At 40.1% G+C, this 15,263-nt stretch overlaps 1 protein-coding gene and 1 long non-coding RNA gene across 10 annotated transcripts in view; one reads left to right on the forward strand and one right to left on the reverse strand.

The window, feature by feature from the left end:
- Nucleotides 1–3,713: 3,713 nt before the first annotated feature.
- The window catches only part of ANKEF1 (ankyrin repeat and EF-hand domain containing 1), a 34,674-nt gene continuing 23,124 nt past the window's right edge, over nucleotides 3,714–15,263 (reverse strand). For 6 of the 8 annotated variants that reach the window (XM_072800078.1, XM_072800074.1, XM_072800076.1 and 3 more), the window contains one exon: nucleotides 14,640–14,963. In XM_072800078.1, the coding sequence (XP_072656179.1) occupies nucleotides 14,805–14,963 (159 nt within the window). In that variant the 3' untranslated portion in view covers nucleotides 14,640–14,804. Of the gene's footprint in view, nucleotides 3,902–9,785; nucleotides 9,859–14,639; nucleotides 14,964–15,263 lie in introns of those variants that run through there. The other 2 variants (XR_012018266.1, XR_012018265.1) reach the window with 2 other exon arrangements.
- On the forward strand, nucleotides 9,357–13,600 carry LOC140618099 (uncharacterized). Of its 2 annotated transcripts, XR_012018283.1 has the most exons (4): nucleotides 9,357–9,868; nucleotides 11,407–11,538; nucleotides 12,402–13,404; nucleotides 13,552–13,600. It is a non-coding gene; the product is annotated as an uncharacterized lncRNA (long non-coding RNA). The 2 variants fall into 2 exon arrangements; XR_012018282.1 differs by having other exon boundaries at nucleotides 12,402–13,556.

A 15,263-nucleotide genomic window follows, 5' to 3' on the forward strand; every position in this document is an offset into this window, starting at 1 on the left:
GTGTCCTGGGCTGACAGAAGAGCCAGCAGCAAAGGGAAGTGGAGCTTAAAGACTCTCAAGCCTCCGACTCAAATTGCAGCCTGGCAATGACAAACATCACTTATGCTCACAACTCATTTGTTCACCACTAGTTGCCCGGAACCACCCAACCATAAGAGGGCAGGACAGGAAGTACAGTCCTACAGTGTGTGGGGACAGTCAGGAAATATTGGTGAATAGTACTAGCCACTACTACAGTGAGTGAATGTCACTAGTTTACACACGAGGAAACAATCTGCGAGAGGTCAGTTTGCCAAGTCATATAGCTAGTAAGTGAAGGGGCTGAGATGCTATTAAGGAATTAAGTGTGAATTCCAAGCCTACCAATTCTATGACATCTAGAAAGACATAGATATATTAGAAATTGAACAGAGATTAGCAGGTATCTCACTGGTCTCACTTTTGTGAACTCTGAAATCCCTTAGCTATACTTCCGGCTGCCTGCCTCAAAAGCTGGAGACTAAAAATAGTGCCTTTTTTTTTTTTAAGATTTTATTTATTCATGAGAGACACAGAAAGAGAGGGGCAGAGACACAGGCAGAGAGAAGCAGGTTCCACGCAGGGAGCCTGATGTGGGACTCGATCCCGGGACTTCAGGACCACACCCTGGGCCGAAGGCAGGCACTAAATGGCTGAGCTATCCAGGGATCCCCGTGACTTTTTTTTTTTAAAACCAGAGCTGAATTCCTTATGCTAATGTACTGGCCCATGGAGTTCTTGGGTAATTTATTGACTATCAGGAGCAATGTGACTTGCAATGACTTGGAAGATGTTGTTAGCAAGATAAAGCCAAATAACCCTCAGAAGAGTCAATACTATCCATCCAATTTGCTTCTGTGATGTGTGTTTTTCATTAAGATGACTTACAGACAGGGCTGTTGCTTGCCGTAACTCCAGGAGCACGGTTCATATAGTACCCTGTGGTCCTGGCATAGGGTTGTGCAATGCAATTGTTCAAAAAACATCTGTCCTCCTCCAGGGCACATGTCCTACTTTCCCTCCGATTTCAGCCCCTCTCCTCCATGGCATTTCACCTCTTATAAGTAGGTGTTAGAAGGGAGGAAATTATCAGTAAAGCATTGAGAAGTCTATACAAATTTTGCCTTCCTGTTGAGGGAGGGCTTAGCCAATGAAAGTTCTTTCTGTCATTTCCCTTTTGGCATTTGACAACTTGTGACTTTAAGCACCTGCTGTAGATGGTGCAGCACCAAGCAAACAACACATTCACATTGCTTCTACATAATCTCCAGGAAGTGATCTCCACCTAGGCTGCGCAAGAATACCCCGGGTGTTTTCAGAAAATCCCCTTGCCCTTTTCCCCACCCTTGGGATCTGATTTGATTGGCCTGGGATAGGGCCATGGATAGTTTACAAAGCTTCTCAGGTGGCTTTAATAGTAGCCTCTGTTGAGAATCACTGACTTAAGAAATAGTTAAAAAGTATTCTGAGACAAGGTTACTACTAGGAAGTTCAACTTCCTAGACGACTGTACATTGGAGAACTATAACAGTGCTCTGTGAAAACAACGAAGAAAGATGAACTGTAATAGATTTGATTACTGCACCTACCAATTTGGTGTCTGGCCCACAATTTTGTCGAAGCTCATTCGTACAGCCATATTGCCAAATCTGTTAGATCACTGGTTCTCTCTTTTTTTTTTTTTTTTTTAAAGATTTTATTTATTTATTCGTGATAGAGAGAGAGAGAGACAGAGACAGAGACAGAGACATAGGCAGAGGGAGAAGAAGGCTCCATACAGGAAGCCCGACGTGGGACCCAATCCAGGGACTCCAGGACCACGCCCTGGGCCAAAGGCAGGCACTAAACTGCTGAGCCACCCAGGGATCCCCAGATCACTGGTTCTCAACTTTGTAGTTAATGGTGGTTGTGGAAAGCTTTTATTTATTTATTTATTTTTTTATTTTTCTTGAACCTGCTCTTGATGTGCAAATGTCACTTCCAGGTCTGAAAAGCTTTTAAAATTCAGACACCCTGTCCCTACCCAAGCCCAATTAAAGCAGAGGCTTTCTGGGTAGAGGACAGGTATGTTTTGTTTCGTTTTGTTTTTTGTTTTGTCTTTAAATGTTCTCTCGCTGATTCCAAAATGCAGCCAAAGTCAGGAACTACTAGTTACTTTTAGTCAATATTGTATTAAACTTCATAGCAACTTTTTAAAATTGGCTCTTCCTTCTTCATGGGAACCAGTTACCTTGGCTTCCATGACTCCACACTCTCCTGTGTTCTTCTTTTCTTCCAATTTCTCTATTTTACGATGTCACTAAACATAACACCTCCCAAACAGGACCCTTGATCTCAGATATGTGCTTTTTGATGCCTTCTTTGCTCTCCTATGCAATGCAATATCTCCAGTTGTATAAGCCAGAAATCTGGGAGGTGATTTCAGTGCTGTCACTCCTCAGACCTCACCCACAAATCCAGGCCTTAGTCATATCCCATCTTGTCTACCTCCAAACACACTTCAAAGCCACCCTCTTCTCTATGCCTCCATAACCGTGTTAGGCATTTCTTGTCGCATCTTGTTGCCCTAAAACCTAGTGCCTTAAAACCATGAATGTTTTATATTGCATCCAGCTTCTATTGGTCAAGAATAAAGGATGGCTTACCTGGATGATTCTGGCTAGGGGTCTCTCATGAGACCAACATGAGATATTGGCCAGGGCAGCAGTCTTCTGAAAGCTTGACTAGCACTGGAAGATTGGCTTCCAATGCGGCACACTCACATGGCTGGAGGGTTTGTGCTAGCAGGTGGTGGGAAGCTTCAGTTCCTTCCCACATGGAACTCTCCACAGGGCTGCTTGAGTGTTCTCAGGACATAGAGGTTAGATACCTCTAAAGTGAGTAATCCATAAGAGAGCAAACAGGAGCCTGCAGTGTTTCTTTTGGCTGATTTTTAGTAGTCACACACCATCATTTTTGTATGATCTTATTGGTTACCCAGATTAACTCTGTTTAATGTTCTAAGGAACCACACCAGCATGTGAAAACTGGGAGGAAGTGGATCGTGGGGACTGATTTGGAGACTGGCTAACACAACTGCCAATACTCTAAGCTGTGCTACAATCATAAGGAACCACATATTTTAATAATATTAAAATACCCTGACTGATCACTTCTAACTTTGTCATTTCAGCATTTTCTATAAAGCAGCCATAATGATGTTTTTTCCCCCACAATGACCTTTTAATAGAGAGAATTGGATCATGTCATCTGTCTGCTTGCACCCTTTAAATGGAGTTCAATTATATTGAACTTAGAAAGTCACACTCCTTACTCTTCTCTGCAAGTCCTCAACATCTGATTCTAGCTTCTCTTTCAACCTCATCCTCCACTCTCTCCCCTCCACCACTGTCTTTGTTCAAGGCCATTCTGGTCTTCCTTGGTGCATACTCCTTACCAAGCCAGGCTCTCTTTCACTTCAGAGACTTTGAGGTGATTTCTTGTGTACAGACTGCCTCCCTCGCTCTCCTCTCAATCTGGCAGGTGCCGCTCATTCTTTAGGTCTTAGATACTTTCTCAGAGAAGACCTCCCTGCCTCCCAATCTAAAACTTCACCCAGTTACATTCATCACAATTCATAATGATACTTTGTGTTTACTTACTGTCTTTACCCATCATGGCAGCAGGTGCCAAGGAAGCAGTGAGTGAGCTTTGTTCAGATTCTACACCAGGTGCCTAGAATGCTGACAGGTAACTAGGAGATCCTTAATATTTACTGCAAGCAACGAATGAACGAATGACTTATAGTCTTCAAGTGAGGATTCCACTTGAACTCCCCCAGTTTCAATTTGTGTTTCTCTTAAGCTTTGCCATCAATTTCAATGCTAGAGGTGAGAAAATAGAGCTGGGAAAACCAGACACAAACAGAGAAGTTTAGATAAAAATGAAAACTATTCTCTCTTTATTCCGGTAATACATTTTCCTCTAAAACCTGAAAAGGATTAACCTTTTTGGACTATTGATTTTTTAAAAATGGTGCAGAAAAGATTTAAGAACATTCTGCTCTATTCAAAATGATTTCTATAAGTAGAAAAGGTGATCTAGAAAAGCCCCAAACCAATTACCGCATTTGAATCGATAAGTACATTTTATATTTTTTTTTTGTCAGACACTTCTCACCAAATGGCTTAGAGAATATCATCTGTTCTTGTTTTTTTGTGCATTCCTACTCACACATATCAAATGAGGAAAAGCCCAAGGCGAGGTGCTCACATTTGCATCATAAAACACGTGGCACATTTAGAAATTGGCACTATAAGAGTAGATTTCATGCTGCAGAACACATTTATCTGCTGATGTGTGGTCTAGGAAGTGTTTTTATCCTACCAGTTCTGCCTCCCACCCTACCCTCCAAAAAAGAAACACTCTTTTTTTAATATATAAAGATTTTATTTATTTATTCATAAGAGACACACAGAGAGAGGCAGAGACATAGGCGGAGGGAGAAGCAGGCTCCATGCAGGGAGTTCATTGTGGGATTTGATTCCAGGACCCCGGGGTTACACCCTGGGCAAAAGGCAACCTCTCAACCACTGAGCCACCTAGGCATTCCCAAAAAGGAAACACTCTTGCAAAGTCATTTGTAAAGGGGTTTTGAAACCCTTTGCTCGCTGCTAATGTGCAATTCCTTCATTTTTCAGAATGATTGACAATTTCTATGCATATTGGAGCCTGGGGTAGAGTTGAGACTCAAATAGAAGCATGGTGGAGTAAGGGGAGCCCTTGACCAGAGGGCACTGATTTAGAAGACTTGTTTCAGACACATACATAGCTGTGTTAGGAGTGGCAGAGGGGAGGGTTAATATAGTCCAGTAGAAAGAAACAGGGAAACACCAAGAAACAGATGCAGGAACTCAGGAGTGTAACAGGGATGGATTAGCATAAGAATAAACCTCTCTACAGGGGACCAGGCACTAAGGAAGTAGTACATGCATGATTTTCAGTTGCTTACCAAGACTAATTTTAAAATAATTTAAGTGTATATTACCTTACATCTTTGATGTGGCAGGAAAATCCCTTCAGGGATTTATAAAGTAACCATATGGATTTGGGTAAGTATTTGATTCCTATTTAATTCTGCTGATTCTCCCCTTACCCTAGGAATTTCCTTGATTTTAGTAACACCACAGTCGCTGGCACTTTTCAAAATGCTTGAAGGGCAGCCCTTTTGTACTAGGGCCCATAACACAAACCAACTTAATCAAAAGAGAACGTGATGGCCCATGAAGCTTAGGACCTCCAGGGGTAGACCCAGAGAGACTGCACATAACACTTGAAGTGTGTCTCCTTCCTGGGCTTGGGGGCAATCACTCTCCAGTTCCCCTGCTCCTTCAGCTCTACTTAAATTTACATGAGCTCCAATCTCAGACAGAATGTGCCTGTACCACGGCACAGAGGTCCACCCACGGCTCTAGGCTCACAACCTGTCAGAATCTCAAGTGAAGAGGTAGTCTTTCCCAATCAGGTCAGTAAAAACCCTGGCTGGGTTTTCAATGGATCTAGTTTGGGCCTCTTTCTCCACCCAGTTTCTCTTTCTGTTCTCATTAGACTGCCTTCCTTTCATCTCTTGGAACAAGTCTGCCCTGCAAAATGCTATTCGTTCCATCAGACTCTTCTCTTCCATCAGGGTCAACTTAATTCCCCATCCTTCAGATCTCAGCTAAAATGCCATTTCATTGGTGTGAAGTCATCTGATGTTGTAGTGACTCTGTGAGTTTCTACATTGTCTCAGGATAGGGTACCTTGCAGCTATACAAGGCTAGCACTATGCTGATCTCCTGGGATGCCTCCGGATAATGAGAAAACATGGCATCTAGGACTTTATAATGTGTGGTTTAAAATTCAAAATTCCTCTGGAAGCAACCTGTATTAACTTAACTAGACTTTCTAGGATGTATAGATTGATAGTTTGCATCTGTTTTAACAGGTCATACAGTCTTCCTGATTTTTAATATGGCTAGTGATACAAAAGACCCTTCAACAAACATGTATCTGGGCCCATGGTTCTTTTTTTTTTTTTTTTTTTTTTTTTTTTAAGATTTTATGTATTTGAGAGAGAGAGAGAAAGAGTACAAGTGGGAGTGAGGGGCAGAAGCAGAGGGAGCAGACTTCCTGTTGAGCAGGGATCCCAATGCAGGATCCCAAGATCATAACCTGAGCTGAAGACAGATGCTTTAACCGATTGAGCCTCCCAGGTGCCCCTGGGCCCAGTTATATTGATAGTATATAATCTGAAGATGAAGTGTATCCTATCCTAAGTAACTAAGAAAGGCCCTGGGGGTGGAGGGGTGGTATGCCTGGAATCTTAAAGCCATATATTATTGCCTATGCTCTGTCTTGCTATTATCATACCCTTTACCTGTATTAAAACCTATCATCAGCATTGGTGAGGATGTAGAGAAAGGGGAACCCTCTTGAACTGTTGATGGGAATGCAAACTGGTGCAGCCACTCTGGGAAACTATATGGAAGATCCTCAAAAAGTTAAAAACAGAACTACCCTATGATCCAGCTGTCACACTACCAGATATTCCCTCAAAGAATAAAAAAATACAAAAAAAAAAAGAATAAAAAAATACTAATTCAAAGGGATACCTGTATCTCAAAGTTTATAGCAGCATTATCTACAATAGCCAAATATGGAAATAGCCCAAGTATCCATAGATTAATGAATAGAAAAAGTTGTGATGTATATCAACAATGGGATATTAGCCATTAAAAAATGAAATCTTGCCACTTGCAATGACATGGGTAGATCTAGAGAGTATTATGCTAAGCAAAATAAGATAGCCAGAGAATGACAAATACCATATGATTTCACTCATGTGGAATTTAAGAAACAAAACAAATGAGCAAAGGGGGGAAAAAAGAAAATCAAACCAAGAAACAGACTCAATTATAGAGAACAAACTGATGGTTATCAAAGGAGAGGGATGGGTGGATGGGTGAAATAGGTGACTGGCATTAAGAGTACACTTATAGTGATGAACACTGAGTAATGTAGAGAATTGTTGAATCACTATATTGTATACCCGAAACTAATATTACACTGTATGTTAACTAACTGGAATTTAAATGAAAAAAGAAAACCTTACATGAGTATATGCTGTGGAATCTTGTCTTATGATAATTATCCAAACTTGTGTGATTATCAAATATGTATTTTGTGGTTATTCTATTAAAACATGTCTCTGCTACCAAACTGTAAGCTCTACAAGGCAGGAGCTATGCCTGATTTTGCATTTTATTTTCTCCTCACATGCTTGATACGTGGCGAGTCAGGATTCAACCAGGGAAACAGAAAACCACTTTGAGTACTATCGGAGGGGAAGTTAATGTAAGGATTTGGTGGTGCAGTTGATAGAAGTTGGGTAGCTACTAGGGCACAAGAAGGCAGTCCAGATATTAACAAGCTGGCATCCCCAAGCTGGAGGGACAGGAGGAGGTGGTGATACCACCAGAACCCAGGAACCAGTTTCACCTGGTGGGACCTGGAACCATGGTGGGGTGGTCCGGGGGGAGCTAGTGCCACAGGGAGACAGATACATCTATTGCATGGGAGCTGCCCAAGGCAAACAGAGAAATTTCTCTTATTCCTTTCTTTTCCAATCTTTTATGAGTGTCTGCCTTTGCCAAAATCCAGCTGGAAGCCAGGTGATGCAGAAACCTGGGTATCTCTCCCTGATAGACCACGTGGGGAAAGCAAGAACAGCTCCAGGATTGTCAATATCAGTGCTCAATAAATATATGCTGAATGAATATGACCAAATTGTGTGCAGAGAAAGTGTTGCTGGTTGATTCAAAATTCTAGTGGTGCAGTCTTGAAAAGTCGAGATCTACAACAAAAATGCACATTTTACAGAGAACAGAGCTATCCCATGGAGGGCAGAATCTGGAGACACATAGTCTGCCTGGCTGTGGTCATGTCATGATAATTCTATTCTGACCAATCCTCCTTCTGGCTGACACTCTTCTTTCTTTAGTTGTGCAATATGTTGCTTTAGCTTGGGATCCATTTAAACTTGTCAGGAATACTTTTTCTATTGCTCATTACATTCTTTCTGTCTTAATTTCATTATTTAATTTTTGTGAGGGAATTCTTATTTTTCTTATTTCCAACTTCCTTAAGAGAGGAGCATCATGTTGGAGCTTCCATGCCTCAACAACAAAGAACATAATAATCTCCCAGGTTTAAAGACATACATGGATATGTCAAATCATCTTATAAAAAAGTCACTAAACCTATGGAAATCAAATAATCTTTTATGTATTAGTTCTTCAAAGTCTTATTATTGAAGATAAAAGGGAAAGGCCATCATTATTAATCCTGAATACATACACACACATATGCATCACATAATACTCAACTATTTATCCGGTATAAAAAAATTCTCCAGTGAGTTCCAGAACATTAACAGAATATTCAGTTCTTCTTTGCCCAGATAAAATTCATGATGTAGTAACAATTACCTAAAGATCTAAGAATGTTAGCATGAGCTTATCTGATGTGCACAGATGCCTCATCTGCCTTCATTTATAAATTCCCCCCAGGATCCAAATATTTGGAAAATAATAACACAGTTCAGATGACTATTTACTTCAAACTTATAACTGCATGTAGAAAGCATCTAAATTCTTCACTTTCTTTCTTGTTATACCACCTTCCTCAAAAACAAACTACAGCCTGAGTGGTTCTCTTGGGCACTTTCATGGCTACATAAGGAATATGCTAAACTGTGAATTCAATAAAAATTGCTAAATTAACTGCACTAGGAGTGATTCACTTGTACCAATTAGACATGACCTTATTCTGAGCATGGGGTTTGAATTCCTCTGTCTCTTATGGTTATAATTTTCAATGATTGATAATGCTCAACTCAAGCTTGAAGAAACAAATTATTTTCTCCTTTTACATAGCCGCTGAACTGGTTCTCGTTGCTGTACTTACTCATTTTTTATCCTATGGAATGATTTCAACAAGTTGGAAAGTTTGTAAAAGTTACTTTAAAAAAAAAAAGAGCTTGTCATACAAAATGAACCCCAAGAAGTCACCATCGAAAACTTTACACCCCAACTTTGCACCCATAAATGTGTCCCTTGTAACAGATGCTACCAGATTGCCCTTATCAGCTGGCACACCCATTGCTCTATGGCTGTGGCTGGCAGCTCAGAGCTACCTCCTCTAAAGGACTGCCTTTGGCTGACTGGAGCCAGCTTGTCTCTGTGAGGTTTCTGCCCTCCAGGAGGCCGGCCAATGACTGATGCAGGGTAGACACAACAGCCAGCCTCCTTCCCTTGGGCAGGGCAACCCCCGTGGTACAATTCATCCTCCATGGCTCCCTGTGGAGTCAGACAGACTCTGACTTTCTTTTCCTTATGTCCTCTCCCTCTTTATCCTGGCATCTCTCAGGCCCAGTCCCCGCTAGGAGCACTCCTGCAATAAAGCATTTACACAAGAGTTTCTATCTCAAGCTCTATTTCTACGGAGCTCAAACTAAAACTCCATTTTAATAACCTAACTATTTTGATTCTAGAAGAAGTTGGTTTGGCTCTAGAAACAAAAAAAAGTCAATGTTTGGGCCACTAGAATTAGTATGGCTGGAATTAGTAACTATTTTCATAGCAAATGGACAATGTTCATCTTTCTCTATTAGAAACTAGATGAAGAAAATGTCTATGTGTTTAAATCATTTCAACTGACAGTCTGAAGTTTATTCTGCTTCAACAAACCTTTACTCTTCTGATTGTCTAGGTCTGGATCTTCATCCCTGTGACTTCTTTTGGTTTACCTTGCCCCTAGGGACTGGAAGAAGGTAAAAAACAAGACATTTATTGAGCACTGACTGTGTAGACACAAAAGTAGAAACCTTACACGTGTAACTTCATTTGAGTCTCATGGCGGTTTGTTGAGGGGCAGATTATTATCCCTACTTCATAGAGGATGACCTTGGGATTCAAAGACCATTTGTAACTTGATCCATGTATATGCAGCTAGTAAATGGTAGAGTGAGGATTCAAATCCAAGTCTGCTGACTACAAAAGCCACATTCCTAACCAATTTACACAGTGTCAATTTAAAGATAAGAACAAGCATAGAAGAGAGTATTTCCTTCTAAACTTAAGCATCTACATCTACATTTCTGCATCACTGTTGGTGTCTCTTTTCCCATACTGCACCCACCCTCAGCTTCTGCATGCTTCCTAACCAGCAGTTCCCACAGGACCCACAATTCAACTCATTGAATTGCTGTTGAGCACTGGAATAGCCTTATCAGTACCCCCAAGGCTAGTTATTAACAGATGTAGGAATCTAAAAGCTCAATCCTTTTTGCCTGTTCTCTATAGTTCCCCATGGGTTAAAATGAAGCGGGGGCTTCACCAGTAAACTCATCCTTATCTGGCTTCTTTAACTTCTCTGTTTTGCTTACCCTTGCACCCCAACTGGTTTCCTCAGTTGCATTTTCTCAACAAATCACCTGCTCCCGAATTCCTGGCTCAGTGTCTCCTTCTGAGTGAATCATAACTAAGTCAATATACATAAAGGAATAAAACGGGCAAATACTAATAAAATTACCTTGGCATTCTGGACTTCTGGAGGAACTTGTTTTGTTTTCCCAAGAAATAATTTTGTTGTTAATTGAAAAGTAATACATACTCATTGTTAAAAAGGATAAAAATATAAATTAAGACAGTAAAAGTCCATTCAGAATTCTAAAGCCCAGAAAAACTACTATTTGAGTGTTGCATATTTACACATCTGAGATTACTATACATACCATTTATACTGTTTTTTAAAAGATTTTATTTATTGGAGCATGTGAGTGCACAAATGGGGAGAGGGGTTAAGGGGGAAAGAGAGAGAGAAGCAGACTTCCCACTGAGCACAGAGCCTGACTTGGGGCTCAATGCCAGGACCCTGGGATCACGACCTGAACCGAACCCAGATGCCTAACTGACTGAGCCACCCCCAGTGTCCCTATACTGTTTTTTAAAATTTCTTTGACATGCTGTTTTTATGCCAATAAAATTTCCTTTACAAAATATTTTTTAAGCTTATATAGTGTTCTGTACTATAATTTTTGGGGGTGGGACCAAGCCCTCAGGTGATGTTGCTGGTCCATGGACCACTCTTTGATTAGTACTGATGGCCTTATAGGGCCATCAAAGAACTCTGGCTTTGATCTGTTTGGGTTTAGTGTTAAACGTGAAATAAACTGGGGCACTTGAATGTTCTCTCAAACAATTTCCATTCAGACATGTTGTTGAGCCATTTAAATGAATATAAACATATTTGGGAAAGAGAATTAAAGAACTTGACATTAATACTTCCTCTCGGTGTACATTTGTAAAGGGCTGAAGGTGATCACAGAAGACCACTATATGCAACTAGCACTGAGGAAGTGTTGTATTCACTAGAGTTACAGCAGAAAGTTAGACCCTTTGAAAGTCTGCAATACCAACTTGTTCCTGAATAAAACCATGGGTAAGGCATTTCTCACCATATTTAAGAAATAAAATGTCCCCTAATTATTTGTGGAAACAATATGTGTTGTTCTCAGGAGCCGCCTTGAAGGGGCTTCCACTAGCCAAATCAGGGAAAATTTGAGCATCAAAATAATGTTAATAAAGGCTGATAACTCATTTATTCTAAAAAAAGGAATACATGGGTCCATACTGTTTTAAATATATGAGTTAATGGGGAAGAAGAAATAGCTCTGTCCCAAAGTAGAGAGCCAACTAAGAAATGTAGAACGAATGATGAAATTAGAAAATCATGACAGCTATCACCATAATAACTATTTTAGGCAAAAATCATGAATGTTAAAACTAGGTGAAAATTATGGGGGTAACAGAATATCTGTATAGTTTTATAGGTTCTATTCATAAGATACTAAGTGCAAAGGAAAAAATAACTTTACAATAAAGAAATACCACTTTACCAGATGGATACCACTTTGACCAAGAGATTAAAGTTCACAAACTTCACATCAGATATCAACATCGCATGCCTCCTGATACAATGTACTGAGAAGGGCATAATCTCACATCTGTGGTATTCCTGCCTAAAATGTATCACTTGAAACTATCTTGAGGAAATATAAGACATCAAAATTGAAGGACATTTTACAAAATAACTGACATATATTCTTCTAATGTATCAATGTCATAAAAAAAAAAAAAAGATTGAGGAACTGTTTCAAGTTAAAAAGATAGATGGGACAACTAAATGTAGCCCACAATCTGGGATTTTCTTTTGCTATAAAGGATTTTTTTGGGACAAATAGCAAAATATGAACAAGGTCTGTATACTAGTTAATTCAAATATTAATTTCCTAATTTTGACAGGTATAATATGGCTTTGTAAAAGAATCTTTGTTTTTTGGAGATATGTACTGATGTCTTTAAGGTAAGGGACAACTTATCTTTAACTGACACTCAAGTAGTTCAGAAAAAAATCACACACACACATATATGGAGAGAAACAAAGAGGTAAGCCATGAGATTAACATGTAGGTAATCTGGGCGAAGAATATAGAGGAATTCTTTGTAAAATTCTTGCATCTTTTCTGTACATTTGATGTTAACTCAAAACTTTAAGATGATTAAGAATAAGCATCTACATACAAAACTCATAAAACAAACAAAGTTTAGTTCTGTTTAATAGCGAACCTCCAGGCTCCATACTACAAAACTTGTAAGGAACTCCAACTTCAGCCTGCCTCAAGGGAAAGTGACCTGGTTAGCTTCTCTCTCACTCATCCAGCCTCCCCCCCCCCCCCCCTACTCACTAGCTCCGTTAAAGGTTCTTCCACAGGTGGAAAGTGACGGAGGGGATAAAGTAAAGGGCTTTTGTCATATATGGCTGACAGGGTTGTAACCTAGAGTTGATGCTCTCTGGGAAGGCAATGTACTAAAGTGAACTATTGCTGTCAATGGGGCTTTTGCGGGTATTTTTGAAGCTCTTGCCCAGCACTTACTGCATTTCCTACCGTGGGTTATGCCTCACCTAGCTTTTTACTCAGTAGTCCACCTCCAGGGATGGTTAGTTTTATGTCTCAATTTGGCTACATTATAGTTCTCAGTTACTTAGCCAAACACTAATTGTAGGTATTGCTATGAAGGAGCTGTGCAGATGCAATTAACATCTACAATTAGTGGACTTAACTAAAGGATATTATCCTCCATAATCTGGGTGAGACTGATCCTCTCAGTTGAAAGGCTTTAAGAGCCCAACTGAGGTTTCCCTGAAGAAGAAGAGATTTCACTTATGAACTGCAGGGACAGCTTTCAACTAAGAGTTTCCAGCCTGGACTTCCTGATGGCCTGCTCTACCAGTCCCCACAATCATGTAAGTCAGCTCCTTGCAATAAATCCTATCTATCATCTATCTATCTATCTATCTATCTATCTATCTATCTATCTATCATCTATTACCTATCTATCTACACTACTGGTTCTATTTCTCTTGTAGAATCCTGACATATCTCTTTTCCAGGTATAAGGCCCCTGGTCCAGGTCCCAATGGATAACTGTAAAGTTTCATGGTGAGTCTTTTAAATCCTGCCCCTCCCCCCACCCCAGGCCCTTGCCTTGAGAAAAAGCCACATATGGTGTCTGGTCATTCTTTATCATATATACATTCTTTGGCATCTGGAGATTTTGCTCGAAGTTTCAGCTAGTGTATGAATACCATTTAAAACTGTTTCTCAATTGCACGAGACCCTAGGGGCACATCCCTTCTTTCTGGGGAAATGCTTATTTTATAGTAAACAGAAGATAAGGGATGCACTTTTGCAATATTTGCTAGGGGGACTCAGAATTATAACTAGTACTGTAGCTGTTATCTTAGTTTGGGTCCTTCCAGAAGGAACCTTGATACAAGGGTTTAGGTATATGTATTTCAGAGGTGATCTTCAGATAAAGACCCGAAGGTATGAGAAATGTAGGAGGATGGGGGAGGGAAGGCAGCCGATGGGAAGGGAATATTATCAAACTACCACTGTGGACAATGTGATCTTAACCTCTCAGGGGAACCTCTAGGAACAAGCACTTCCAAACAATCCAACCAGAGCAGTAGGTTGCTGGGGAGTTAATACACAGCATCTGTTCACTCACTGGTTGAGAGCTGCTTCCTCCAGGAGGCTCCTATTCTCAGGAAGTTGGGTCCTACTGTACAAAGTTTAAGTGTCAGAGGCAGCCTTCCAGCATTTGGAAGTCAGGCCTGCTTCAAACCCAAAGCTGAGGAGAAAGGGGGAGAATGCTGACAGCATCTACCAGAGGTGCTAAAGTTTCTTTGACTCCAGGTGTCTAGTACATCCCAGTATCTAGTACATGTGTTGTTGTGTAAAAAACAAACTCCTTCCCTAATGTATTACAACTACTTCTCTTCTCTACTATTAAATTTTTTTCATCAATTTCCACTAGAATTATATCTTTATCAAACATAATGATGTACATCCTGTAAATTTTTTGACAATAATGCTATGTTTATGAACAAAATGCCATTTATTCCATGACATCCTTAAAGAAGATGAGTGGGTTTGTCCAGAATTATATGTAATTCATTGCAAAATAGAATACACATTCTCTAGACAGCTCAGAATATTTATAGTTGTTAGAGCAAAAACAAAAATTTGGTTACAAATTCTTAATTTGCCGATTGCTTTGGCTTTGATGGAAATACTGACTTTCTCTCAAGTCTGGTCCCCGGGCCTCGAAATGTTGATCCCAAGAAGCAACTGCTGTGATTTAGGTCTTGAAGGTGGCTTCTAAGGCTTTAGCTTTTTCTGTGATGTTCTTCTGAAAGGGCATCATGAAGTCTTCAAAGTCCACCTCATAACTGAACCTCTCTCGCCGCAACTCCCTTTTCCTGATCAGCTCTGCTGTTGTGGCTTCAGGACTCCAGGTCTTAAATAAACCACCATATTCAGAGCAGACGTGAGTAGGAGAGCCAGCAAACATGCCAGTATCCAGACAATGTCCAGTATGGTTAATTTAAAACTGTCAAATTTACTTCTAAAACAATATAACTTATGTTTTCCTCTTATGTGACATCAAGTGGTTATATGGGCATCACTATTTCTGATGGTGACTAGTTGGATGACTAAAATGCTTTTCAATTACCTCTGATGATCCTCTGCTATTCATTTTTAGAATGTCAAAACAAGGAAGCAATGGAGTTAGAAGATCATTTAGGTGTGCCACCTT

This window comes from Canis lupus, chromosome 26 (assembly GCF_048164855.1).
Source record: "Canis lupus baileyi chromosome 26, mCanLup2.hap1, whole genome shotgun sequence".
NCBI lineage: Eukaryota > Metazoa > Chordata > Mammalia > Carnivora > Canidae > Canis > Canis lupus.